Raw genomic sequence first — 14,309 nt, 5'->3', positions numbered from 1 at the left:
GAGAAAAAAACAAACAATAACACTGAAAAAAAGACTTCAGAAATTGAAAAACAAGGAAAATTCAGAAATTCCAGTAACCCCAATACATATTAACACTGGGATAATAATACTTCATACATACGAATACTACTACTTAGCATTTGTATAGTGCTTGCCTTCTCAGGGCACTGTATAGATGTTAACAAATTAATCATTGTAATCCTAAAAGAGTAAATGCCTGTATTATTATTCTCATTTTACAGCTAGGGAAAGACAGAAAGGTGCAGTGACCTACCCATGGTGGCAGAGCCAGGACTAGAATTTAGGACCCTCTGACTCCCAACCATGTGCTCATTCCTCCAAACCACATTGCCTTCTAAAAATGAAAAGAGAGAAAGGAAGTAGAAAAAAAGGACTTCATAGAATCATAGAATCATAGAATATCAGGGTTGCAAGGGACCTCAGGAGGTCATCTAGTCCAACCCCCTGCTCAAAGCAGGACCAATTCCCAACTAGACTTATATGTCTATCACTGTTTACTTCCTTCCAGTCACCCAGCCTTGCAGTTTGGTGTCTTAGACCTGGTTACACTGGAAAATTAGGTTGGTTTAACTACATTGATCAGGGATATGAAAAATTCACAGCCCTGAGCAGCGTTGTTAAGCCAACCTAAGTCCCTGTATAGACAGTGCTTGGTCAAAGAAAGAATTCTTCCATCAGCCTAACTACTGCCTCTCGGGGAGGTGGATTACCTACGCCAAGGGGAGACACCCTCCTATTGGCATAGGAAGTGTCTACACTGAAGTGTTACAACAGTGCAGCTGCAGCAGCACAGATGTGCCGCTGTAGCATTCTAAGTGTAGACAAGCCCGTATTCAATCTCCTCTCTACTTTTCACCCCACATCCAGCCTGTTGATAATACCTACTTGTTCTTCCTCTGAAATATGTGCCAAATCCTCCCCTTCCTTTCACCCCACTTCCAAAACCTCTGTCAAGGCCCTTGTTATCTCTCATCTTGAATACTGCAATCTCTTCACTAGCATTCACAACTACAGTAACTCCTCACTTAACAACCCAGTTATATTCTTGAAAAATGCAACTTTAGGCGAGACGATGTTAAGTGAATCCAATTTCCCCATAAGAATGAATGTAAATGGGGGGAGGTTAGGTTCCAGGGAATTTTTTTTCGCCAGTGTGACGCTCTATACCTCGGGAGAACACCCTACACCCCCATGTTCATCTTTATAAAATGACTGTAGGGTATCCAATGCAAAGTTTGTCATGTTGGGTGTCTTCGGAAGGCTCATGATGCACTGAGCAGGTTGTTATAGTGATGTTATAGTAATTGTTACAGTAATGTTATAGTAAGGTTATAGGTTATAATTTCATGTATATAGTTATGAGGCTGAAAATGTAGCCTCATGGCTTAAAGCAAGCTCATGCAAAAACTCTCCAAGAACAGGGAGGCAGTTCACACTTCATCAGGGCATGTATGGGACAAACCCAGCCCAGTCTCACAGGAACAAAGGACACTGGCTTAGGCAGCAATAAAAGAATCTGTTAGACCCTCGAGGGAGTCACCCCCTTCCTTTGGGCAGTTTGGGACTGCGATGAGGTAATGCTCACCTGACTCTGAAGAGGTGGGGGGGCGGCAAAGCCAAGAGGGAAGAAAGGACATGATAAAAGGACATTTTGCCATGCTCTCTCTCTCTTCCACCTACATCTACAGACACCACCACCACCACCGACTGAAACGCTGATCAAAGGGGAGAGCCTGACTGAAAAGCCAGCCTGTGGTGAGAAGTATCTAAGTTTTTAAGGACAATGAAAGTGTTAAGATTGGCTTAGAATTCGTTTTGCTTTTATTTCATTTGACCAAATCTGACTTGTTGTGCTTTGACTTATAATCACTTAAATCTACCTATATAGTTAATAAATCTGTTTGTTTATTCTACCTGAAGCAGTGCATTTGGTTTGCAGTGTGTCAGAGACTCCCCTTGGGATAACAAGCCTGGTACATATCAATTTCTTTGTTAAATTGATTAACTTATATAAGCTTGCAACGTCCAGCGGGCATAACTGGACACTGCAAGACAGAGGTTCCCAGGGTTGTGTCTGGGACCAGAGATATTGGCTAGTGTCATTCGCTTGCAAGTAGCCGGGAGCAGCTTACATGCCAGAGGCTGTGCGTGAACAGCCCAGGAGTGGGGGTTCTCACAGCAGAGCAGGGTAAGGCTGGCTTCCAGAATCAAGGATTGGGGTGACCTAACAGATCACTGGTCCAGACAACACCAGAGGGGAACGACACAGCCAGACAAAAGACATTATATACATATACAGTATAAGTTTTAAATAATTTTAAACAATTTAATACTGTACACACCAATGATGATTGTAAAGCTTGGTTGAGGCTGGGGCATAGCAGGGTCAGCGCGTGGGGGCTTGCCCCACTCCGCCCGCTGGGTGTTCCAGCTGGGGAGTGGGATGGGGGCGCGGGGGCTTGCCCCGTTCTGCCCGCCCAGGGATCCAGCCAAGGAGCAAGCAAGCCCCCGCATCCCCACCTCGCTCCCCAGCAGAAGCCCCAGGCAGGCGTAACAGGGCAAGCCTCTGTGCCCCCACCCAGCGGGCGGAGCAAGGCAAGCCCCCATGCCCCGGCTCCCCGGCTGGAGCACTGGCCAGGCGGAGCCAGGGGAGCCAAACAACGTTATAAGGGAACATTGCAGGACTTTAAAGGAGTATGTTCTCTAATAAGTCAGTGACTAATAATGAAACAACATTAACCAGGATGACGTTAAGTGAGGAGTTACTGTATCTAAATTGCACACCTCAAGTCTATCTAAATACACTGACAAAACCTCTGCAATCAAACAAACTTCTCCAACCTTATCACCTCCTTGAAACCCTACACTGGCTTCCATTCCCTTACCAACTCCTTGTTCTCTTTTTCTGGGCCCAGAACAGTCCCATTCTCCATGGCTTCAGCCTCACACTCTCCCACTTTATCTCACCTTGTTACTGCCATGCATGGCTGCCTTCGCCCATATGCGACTCTGATTTTCTCATGCCTCCCCCAAGTCTAGAACAACTTCCTGAACCCTATGCCTTGAAACTTCCTTCTTGTTCTCTAAACCCCTTATCAAAGCTACTCCTTTTGGTTAGTACTCAGTCACTGATCTCCACCCTGCCCTCATTCCCAGCTCTTCCCCAAATTTCAATATATTAAATATTTTTTTAAAACCACTCACATTCACAATTAAACACCTGTCATGCTCATTTATTGTTGTAAGCCTTGTCCCTGCTTACTCCTTTCCCTTACCTTAATAGGCATCTCTTGAAGGATAATGTCTAATATATATTGTGAGCACCTTACATAGAGCAGGGCCTATATTCTTACTTATCTTTAATGTGCCATGAACACTTATTACACAATATGAATAATAAAAAAGAAATGTGTCAATTTCATTGGACCAAAAAAAAAAAAAGATTAACATATACCTAGATTTATGGACTAAACACTGGAATAATTACTATTGTTGTAACAATGGAAGCTACCCTGAAAATAAGCCACAATCAATAGCAGTAAAACCAACAGATAAATTATAAGGAATTAAGAGGAGAGATAAACAAGAGAAATAAGGGTAGCATAAAATAACAGAGATAGAACACAAGAACATAAAAATGGCCATATGGGATAAGAGAGTGGCTGGTGCCAGATGCTTTAGAGGGAGTGACCAGAAAAGGCCAATTTATCGAGTGATCAATCCACTTTCGTCCAGTCCTAGCTTCTAGCAGTCAGAGGTTTAGGGACACCCAGAGCATGGGGTTGCATCCTTGACCATCTGGGCTAAATAGCCATTGATGGACCTATCCTCCATGAACTTAGCCAATTCTTTTTTGAACACAGTTATACTTTTGGCCTTCACAACATCCCTTGGCAATGAGTTCCACAGATTGATTGTGTGTTGTGTGAAAAAGTACTTCCTTATGTTTATTCTAAACCTGATGCCTATTAATTTTATTGGGTGACCCCAGTTCTTGCGTTATGTAAAGGTGTAAATAACACTCATTCAGTTTCTCCACCCCATTCATGATTTTATACACCTCTATCATATCTCCCTGAGTTGTCTCTTTTCCAAGCTGAACAGTCCTAGTCTTTTTAATCTCTCCTCATATGGAAGCTGTTCCATACTCCTACTCATTTTTGTTGCCCCTCTCTGTATTTTTTTCCAATTCTAATAAATCTTTTTAAAGATCGGTGATCAGAAATGGCATGCAGTATTTGAGGTATGGGCATACCATGGATTTATATAGTGCCATTATGATATTTTCTGTCTTATTATCTATCCCTTTCCTAATGGTTCCTAACATTCTGTTAGTTTGACTGCTGTTGCTCATTGAGCAGATATTTTCAGAGAACTATCCTCAATGACTCCAAGTTCTCTTTCAGGAATGGTAACAACTAATTTAGAACCCTTTATTTTGTATGTATAGCTGGGATTATGTTTTCCAATGTGCATTACTTTGCATGTATCAACATTGAATTCTATCTGCCATTTTGTTCCTCAACCACCCAGTTTTGTGAGATCTCTTTGTAACTCTTTGCAGCCTGCTTTCGACTCAACTATCTTGAATAATTTTGTATCGTCTCCAAACTTCGCTAACTCACTGTTTACCCTTTTCCCCAGATCATTTATGAATATATTGAACAGCAACTGGTCCCAGTACAGATCCTTGAAGGACCCCGCTATTTACCTCTCTCCACTGTGAAAACTAACTGTTTATGCCTACCCTTTGTTTCCTATCTTTTAACCAGTTACTGACCTATGAGAGAATTTTCCCTCTTATCCCAGGACTTCTTACTTTGCTTAAGAGCCTTTGTTGTGTGAGCTTGTCAAAGGCTTTCTGAAAGTCCAAGTACTCTGTATCGACTGGATCACCCTTGTCCACATGCTTGTTGACACCCTCAAATAATTCTAATTATTGGTGAGGCATGATTTCCCTTTACAAAAATCATGTTGCCCCTTCCCAAACACTTCATGTTCATCTATGTGTCTGATAATTCTGTTCTTTAATATAGTTTCAACCAATTTGCCTGGTACTGAAGATAGGCAGAAAGTTTTAAAACACTGAACCACCACGAGACATATAATTCTAGTGTACCACACATAATCAGCCAAAAACAAAGGAATCTTTCCTGGATTATGGGAACAAGTAAAAACAAAGACATTTTACTACCTCTGTTGCCATTTTGTTTCCTGAGTGAAAACCCTGAAATTTTGCTGTATTGTGGTTCAGTAATACCAAACAAAAGGAGCAAAATGTTTTGCAGTATGAATCCAATTCTGCAAATGGCAAAACACTCAAGCTCCCATTGACTTTAATGGGAGCTGAGGATGTCCAGGACCACACAGGTATCATTCATCATTTCACAGTTGTAGGCACTATTAAAAGAGGAGCAGTGGTGGCTTATATTTAGACACCTATCACTTTTCACTGCTGTTTTTGTTTGTTTTTGCTTTGTTTTTGGTTAAAGGAGTACTAGCACCATCATGGTTTGCACAAAGATACTCCTTTCTTTTCCAGCAGTCCCTTTTCTCATTCACTTCACTTCACACTTTCCAACATCTGCAGCAAATGAAGCAGGGATCCTACACACAACAGCCTCATTCCTACTACACAATCCTGACTCATTCATAGAGCATTGTTGAAAAGTCATCCAGTCCAGCCCCCTGCACTGTGGGGTACCTCAGCTTCCTTGATGTCATCAGTTATCAGCTCTCCTTCCCTGCTAAGTAGAGGACCTACACTTTCCTTCATCTTCCTCTTGGTACTAATGTATTTAAAGAACCTCTGCTTATTGCCTTTTATGTTCCTTGCCAGAGGTAACTCATTTTATGCCTCAGCCTTTCTGATTTTGTCCCTACATACTTGTGCTGTTCTTTTGTACTCCTTCTTATCAATTTGACCATGTTTCCACTTTTTGTAGGATTCCTTTTTGGTTTTCCAGTCATTAAAGAACTCCTGAGGGAGCCATATTGGCCTCTTACTATTCTTCCTATCTTTCCTTTGCATCAGAATAGTTTGCAGTTGTGCCTTTAATGTTTTCTCCTTGAGGAACTGCCAGCTCTCCTCAATTCCTTTTTCCCTTAGATTTTCTTCCCATCTAAAGGTTGAGTGTTTGACTTTGCAAACTTCATATTATTTTAATATATTTTTAAAATAATAAATTAACATTAATTTGGCAAGCGCTATGTGTGACACTCTGTACCCCAAAGCAACACTCTGGCACCCCCATATTAACTACTCTCATATAATTGTGATATGTTTTGTACAAAGTATGCCTTGTGAGATATCATTTTAAAAGTCTTGATCTATTGAACATTAATATCCTGTTGAATTGTATATGCTATCATTGTATGTGGAGTTATGAAGTTTTGCTATGTGTATGTTACTAAAATATGTTGTGAAGTTGGAAACACCCACAACTAGCCTTTCAGGTACAACAACGGGGCAGCCAGACACTGATGATGGCCCATTACGTGGAATACACACTCACAAGGACTACCCCAGGAACTGTATACAATGGAGACCTCTCAGAGACACATGTAGACAATGGAGACTGCTTGACTCAGGTCATAGCAAAAGATCTTTCCAGCAAGCTGGAGGAAACTATAAAGAAGGGGAAGTGACATCATCATTTGTCCTGACTCCCCTCACAACACAACACCTGGCAACATGTCTGGAGAACAAAGACTTTGAATGAGGGAAGTGGTCCCAGGCCGGAAAGGAGAATCCCAGTTTGTGTATACCATCAGGGTGAGAGACTGCTTGATCCAAATCCTGTCTAATTTATAGAACTGAGATTGCGATTTTACTTTTATTTCCTAGGTAACCAACTTTGATCTGTATACTTATTACTTATAGTCACTTAAAATCTATCTTTCTGTAGTTAATAAATCTGTTTTATATTTTACCTAAAACAGTGGGTTTAGCTTGAAGTGCAAGGGAAATTTACTCAGGAATGAGAGCTAGGGCATGTCCTCTCCACATTGAGGGACGGGTGGACTGGGTAATAAACTTACTCTGGTCAGGCTTCTGATCAGGGCAAGATGGTACAGCTCTGAGGTCCTAGCCTGGGGAACTGTGGGGAACTGGCTGGAGCCTCTCTATTGTTGGTTCATAAATGGCTAGAAGAAGCATTCAAGTAACTCATCTGGTTGTGTCCCTGCCTGTGGATGGCTGTGTACGTGAAATACCTGGATGGGTTTGCAGCTTGTCACAGCATCAAAGTGTGAGAGGGAGCCCAGGTTGGTGAGACAGAGGGCTCAGTGGTACCCCAGTTCCAGTTCCAGCAGTACCCCAGGGAACCCATCACACCATGCTATTGTGATTATTTAATTCCTGCCAGTATGTTTTTGCCAACAATCATACAAGTTACACATAACGTTGACTCAGGGGTTTAAGCTTTGCTTTCAAAGTTTTCAAACTCTGGAAGTCTAATGTACTTGCTCACCTCGTGACAGAAACCTCCAATCTCCTGCTCTTTCCCTACAGATTCCCTGATTCACTCTTTTCTTGTCAGTTTTGCTGCATTACCTTTTCTTTAAAAAAGAAAACAACTGGTCCTCTTTTGGAACTGAAGTAAACACCACAAAATAGTATTTAATTAGATTGACACAAGCGAAGTATTTTCTTTTTTCCAATATACAGAGTCTGAATAATCTGAAATGCCCACATTTTATTGTATGCTTTTACATTTTACTTTCTTATGTTTTCTTTATGTGCTTTTATAATGCAGAGCCAAAACTAACAAATCTATATTTGTTTCAAATCAATTGGCTGTATTGGGAGCTTTAGCTATAATTGTTTTTAGTGTGATATGTTTGTATTTTGAGAACATTTTTTCTACACGTTGGGATTAATTTTTTTTTAAAGTATGTTCCTTTGACCAGCACAAATGTAGGATCTGGTTCTGACAGGCAGAGAACTCTTGTATTTCCAAAGAACTTGCTGATATCCAGCATCTCTCTCTGTCAGGCTCATAATGATCGTGAAACTGAATATGGACAGATTATGGTCTTCCAAAATCACAAAAGGAGATTACATGGTGATAATGTAGAGAAGCCAATCAATGTTCATCACAGAAATTAATTTAGTGTGAAGTGTGTTCTGTCTTCAGTGTGTGAGGACTTTGAACAAATAACTCCGATCAAACAAACCATCACAACTTTACACGTTAGTACCTGATCAAAAGCTTACTGCAATCGGTGGAAACAATGTCACTGATTTCAATGGGCTTTGTATTATTGCTTTTAAGCCCAGGATTTCAAAGTGGTTTACAAACAGTATATGTCACCACTCTGCAAAGGAAGCAGATATTACTTTACAGCTGGATAAACCACAAAACTTAGACAAACTCGCTCTTGGTTACACCAGCGTTTATCTAGAGTAACTGCATTGATTTCAGTGGAGCAACTCTGGATTTATGCTAACATTATGAAGTGTAAAATTTAGTTCAGAGAAGTTAAGTGATATGCCCAAGGGCACAGAGTAAGACAACAGTGAATTTAGGAACAGAACCTAGGAGTCCCTGAATTTCAATATCTCATTTACTCACTAGACCAAAGAGTCCTTCTTGGGAAATCTACAGACCTACGTACAGTTAGTCAATTAGTTAGACAAATAAATCCTACACACAGGGATGGAAAACTAGATCTGTTCCATCCACCTTCTTCAGTACTGTCAAGCGTATCTAGTATGTCCTGATCATCTATAGATCCCAATGGAATCTCCATTCAGAATGGAAGCCTGATTATTCCAGGGAATCAAATACCCAGGAGATTAAAGGAACAAACCAGTGACTATTTAAAACTGGGATGAACATGCTTGTAGGACAGCTTTACCTGTTGAGACCCATCTACATTTTTCTTGCACTAAATTGTTCTCACCTGGTGGACTCCCATGCCCTGCTGCAGCTGTAGCAATAGCAAATGCAGAAGCAGGAGAAACAGAACAGTGGCTGTTGTCAGCAGTCTGTACTGTAAGAAACAGACAAATAAAGGTCAACAACTTGTATTTGGTTTTAACTTTTTTAAAAAAGTATATCAATGTTCATATTCTCCACTCCCCCAGCACACACGGTAAAGAGTGAATATACAATACTTTTTTTCATAAGCATGCCTACTTATGTACATATTTTATGTTCTCAATGAAAAGGGGCAAAATATTAAAAATATATTTGTCATTTGATTTTTATCACCAGATCACAATAATAAATAATGCTGTTTAACAAAGTGTATGGTGGTGCCAATATGAAGAAAAAAGATTAACCAAACAAAAATGAAATTTATGATACAACTGCTTAAAAATAATGGTGCCAAAGTAATAGAAGTATGGTTAATTTACTTCTCAATCACATCATTTTCAATAGCCAGCCTAAGCAAAGTAAAAATTGATATTATTTTGAACAAGATTTAAGATTTCCCCCTGGTTGTTAACTAAAATTAGCAGAGCTTTGCAAAACTTACTGGTATCACTTTGCAAGAAGTTTTGTGAACATCTCCTCTGATTTCCATTCAAATGGTTTTGCTTTGCATTTCCAAAGTTTTCAAACCAAAAATTCCTGACACATAACCATAAACCATGCCAATAAGTAAAGTTTGGTGTTGGCTTAAAATTAATATGAAATATTTTCATACATTATTAGTGATTACTGGGGAGGATTATATTTGTGGTATTTTTCCCCCCACAAACAAAATAGTTTGCTTACAATCTAGATTTCAAGAAAGGGCAACATTCTAAATATTTATGGATACAGCAAATAGTTCTGTTAGTAATTCGAAAGAGCCATGTGAGAGCTATTAGAAGATCCACCTCTTGCTTTTCCTCTTCAGTTGAGTGATTTACTCAATACTGGAATGAATAATCTGATACCATCTGTAAATGTTCAGTGCCACACATGGAGGAACAGACACAGTCGTTTCCCATTAACAGTAATGGGAGTTGTGCACCTAATCATCGCATATGGTACCCAAAATGTGCCCCCATAATAGCTCCTGCAAATCTGTTAAGGTCTTGAGAATTCATGTAAGAATAGGATTGAGTCAATATTATTCCTGAACTAAGGTACATCCTGTTCCAGATATTACAGATCATTTCAGCACTTCCTAACTCCCAGGATGCTTTTCATTCTCTTGTTATTAATATGCCAATTAACTAGAATACTGTTATTCACATTTTGCCTGCTTTTTTACATCTGAGAAATAAGCAGAGACACAAACTAACCACATTATTTAGAAAATAATCTTTGTAGGAGATTAAAAAGGAATTGGAAATACATAACTTGGTCTCCTTCCAAGGCAATGTTTCTTACCTCCTGGCTGACGGTAGCGGAGATGTCGTGGAGTTGAGGGGGATCGACATGGGGAAAGCTCAGGTGTCTCGACAGTTGAGGTGCTTTCAGGAATTGTCCTGTCCACTGACACAGATTCTAGAACTGCTGCTTTAAAACACCATGAATGTTAGTACAGAGGTCACTCTGTTAGTACAGTGGTCACCATTATTTCCATAATTTACAGCCCATTAAATGTGTAAACATTATTTTCAAATATCAAGAGATCTAAACAACAGTGAAACAGCTTTAAGATCTGAAGCTATTTCCTTCCATTTTTCAGTGAAAAAGGCTCTTTTTTAAGCACACAGTTTGTACATAAAGTGGCTCATTTCTGAGAGATGATTAGAATGTCTGGAAGAAGCTTGTGTCTTGACACTCCAAGTTTATGAAAAGCACAGAGAATAGCAAGGTTATAATGGATCAAACATATAAAGATATACCGTAATCCTAATAATATGCACGTAGAGCCCGATGCTTCCCTCTGTGAAGTCATTATACATTTTGTTTCAATGATGGTAGTAAGATCAGGTCCATTATATAAAAAGTACATTATACCAATATTTACAATTTAAACCTATTTAAGCCCCATTTAACAAGTATGAAAGTTAAAATTTAGTCTCTTTTATATTTTGCTTTATAGTATTCCTTCTGTAAGCTGACAGTGCAACTTCTTTGAGAAGGCTCAGCAACAATATTCCTCTGGATAGAGGTAAAGGACTCGGAAAATACCAGGCAACTTCACAGGTACCAATGACATAACTGTAACAAAGCCCGTAAATAAAAACTTAATGAAAACCATCAAGTGCTAAAGTGTAATTTTTAAAAACAGCCCTGTCATGATTTTGCATGTCCTTAAGCAGACTATCCAGGGGAACATAAGCATGGTATAGATAGTTTAAATCATAGGATTCACATATCAAGTGTGAGAAAAATATCTTTAGTAAATCATTATATATAAAATCACAAAACTGCCTACTAATACAGAACTGAACAGCACTGCAGAGCTCATTAATCCATTGAGTAAATTAATGTCCATAATGGTAAGCTGGCAGAATGACGTGTGCCCACACGAAAAATAAAAAATATCTACACACCTACAAATAATGCTTCTCTATTGCATTCTACAACAGACTTGGAAAAACTGCTACTCTTACAACACAAGCACTGTACTATAAGTTTTAAAATGAAATTGTCTACACCAGTAGGCAGATGTGCAGAAAAAGCATTTGGACAGTGGAGAAAATTTCTCTTTAGATGATAAATGGACCATACTCAAGAAGAAATAAAAAACAGCATTGACTTGGAAATTGAATTTGTACAGCCAAATTGGATTCATATTAAGTCTGCTTTTTGGAATCTTAGCAGATGAGTAATGAAGCCAATTGATCCTAGATAACTACTTATCACTTGTTAATGGTCTCTTTCTTATGCAGAAAACTTATGTTAAGGAAATAACAGGTTAGTACTTTGTATTCCTACCACTGCCACCACCCTAAGGCTGGGTATTTTTTATTCCCTTTCCTTACACTTTCCAGATCTATGACAAAGGGTACGTCTATACTACAGGCTGGATCGGCAGGTAGTGTTCAATGTATCGGGGATTGATGTATCATGTCTCGTCTAGACACGATAAATCGATCCCCGAATCGATGCCCGTACTCTACCTCGGCAGGAGTAAGTGGAGTCGACGGGGGACCCACGGCAGTCGACTCGCCGCCGTGAGGACGGCCAGGTAAGTCGAACTAAGATACTTCAACTTCAGCTACGCGAATAGCGTAGCTGAAGTTGCGTATCTTAGTTCGAACCCCCCCGCTAATGTAGCCCAGGCCTAAATGACTCTCTCTCTGGTGAAGAGTGCTAGATACAGTTTCCTCCAAAATCTACCAGTGCAAGTCCTTCAGTTGTCTGGCTCCCAAATCCATTGGTGTTGCAAGCACTGCAAAAAGAGAAATTTAACAGATTTAAAAATTTTATTTAAGCTAATGTTAAAAATATTATATAATACATAGGTTGAGAAAAGAGTGTCTGTACATCTGGGTATAGTGCTTAGATTATCCACAAATACAAAGTTTGTTTTTAAAGTCATAAGATACATATAGTGCATAATCAGCAATAACCCAAATTTAGGTGAATGAATTTAAGAATACAGTTTAGATATTTAGGTACATTAGATGCATTCGGGTACATTACTCATGAAAAAAGTTATACAGAGAGTTGGTGGCAGAAAGCAAAATATATCAACGAGTGAAGACTGTCCCTGAGTAATTGAGAATTTAGAATAGGTTGTCCATTTAGAGAAAAAAACAGTCCATCAGGAAAGTATTTGAGTTACTTCTCCAACTGCGCTTCTCATCAGCACTCCAGCTCATCCCTCCTGGTATTGCTGATGTCCGGTGATGTGTTCTATGTAGATGTCCCTCGTCCACCTGACAGCGTCTGACACCATGAGTTGCTGCATCAGCCAAGTGTAGTGTTGACCGACTCTACATTCTCTCAGCGCTTGCTTGTTACTGGAGTCCCATTCGCCCAGGGCTCCGACGATCAGCGCGTGTGTTTGGACTTCGTAGCCCCTAGCTCTCAGGGTGTCGGCCAGAGGGGCGTATTTCTCCACCTTTCGAGATCGGGCGTCGTGGAAATCCGGGGTCCTGTTTTGAAGTGTACTGTGACGTCCACCATGATGATCTTCTTCTGGTCCTCGTTGGTGGTGACGATGCCCGGTCGCAGTTGGCTGTCGGGGAAGGTGGCAAGATGAGGAAACTGATGCTAAGTCTACAGATACACTGCTGGGAACAAGAAGACTCCTGCAGGGCCCTGAGTCAGCAGGGGGAAAGTGCACAATGCAGGAGAAAGCTCTCCAGGCAGGGAGGCCTTGGAGTAGGGTGACCAGGCAGCAAGTGTGAAAAGTTGGGAGTGGGGGAGCGGGGGTAATAGGCGCCTATATAAGACAAAGCCCCAAATATCGGGACTGTCCCTATAAAATTGGGACATCTGGTCATCTTACCTGGGAGAGACCCTGCACAAGAAGCAGGCAAGAGACTGACAGACAGACCCTCAAGAAGGAGGAGGATGTGCTCAGCTGAAACTGGGGTGAAAGCTGCATGAGTCTGTGTCTTGTTTTGAAAGACTTTGTATTGGACTACTGGGAAAAAATGAACTAGGCTTGGGGCACCTGAGGGCTAAGTAAGTGGGATCCCTTCTGGGAATTGTTTGGAGTGCTTTGTGAATTGTGCGTTTTGAAGGACACCTGAAGAGATAGGACAGCCTGACAGGCAGGATGCAGCACAGCAACGTCTGTCCATGAAGGGTGCTCAACAGGCAATCAGAGGCCACAATGCTACACTCTGCAACATCTCATTTTCTGGCATTATATAAGAATAACCCATACTTTACTGTTTTAATCTGTAGTGTATAATAGGAATAATATATTATATCCATCTAGGACAGCATCTATTTTGTGTATAGTTCATTCTACACTTTGTGCCAGATTCTACAATCCCAATGGGGCTACCCTGGTATAAGAGAGAAGAATTTGGTCAACTGTACATAATAAATACTATATTTATGTATTCTAAGAGTATGTTGTGATGATACAAATCTTCCACATTATGAAATGCATGTTAATGTCCAGCCTATAAAGTATGTAAATAGAGCTCTATAAAGATTTCAATTGAGAATTGAACAATGATGATCTAATATAATTCCTAACAATGATTTAGTAACAAAATATAATTAAAGAATGAGCTAAAACATTGGCTGACATACACTACTACACTGCTGAGGTGTGAAATTGGTATTAAGGGACTTAATTGTTTGAGGAGTTCTCTCTGATGTGAGATACAGGAAATGTATACACTAAACAATATATAAAATGGAATAGACTGCAACCATTCACCTTTAATATAGAACCCAGGCTACTCATATCAAGAACCTGCATTC

The 14,309-nt window shown here is 40.1% G+C and overlaps 1 protein-coding gene across 1 annotated transcript in view; it reads right to left on the bottom strand.

The window, feature by feature from the left end:
- Window positions 1-14,309, bottom strand: part of RASGRF2 (Ras protein specific guanine nucleotide releasing factor 2) — a 206,388-nt gene that overhangs the window by 82,848 nt on the left and 109,231 nt on the right. The window contains exons 16-17 of the mRNA XM_065406010.1: window positions 10,353-10,478; window positions 8,929-9,018 (exon numbers count right to left, since the gene is read on the bottom strand). Coding sequence (XP_065262082.1) covers window positions 8,929-9,018; window positions 10,353-10,478 — 216 coding nt within the window. The remainder of the gene's footprint in view (window positions 1-8,928; window positions 9,019-10,352; window positions 10,479-14,309) is intronic.

This window comes from Emys orbicularis, chromosome 6 (assembly GCF_028017835.1).
Source record: "Emys orbicularis isolate rEmyOrb1 chromosome 6, rEmyOrb1.hap1, whole genome shotgun sequence".
Lineage (NCBI taxonomy): Eukaryota > Metazoa > Chordata > Testudines > Emydidae > Emys > Emys orbicularis.
The sequence above is the reverse complement of the archived record's forward strand: the minus strand, read 5'-3'. Positions and strand labels throughout refer to the sequence as shown.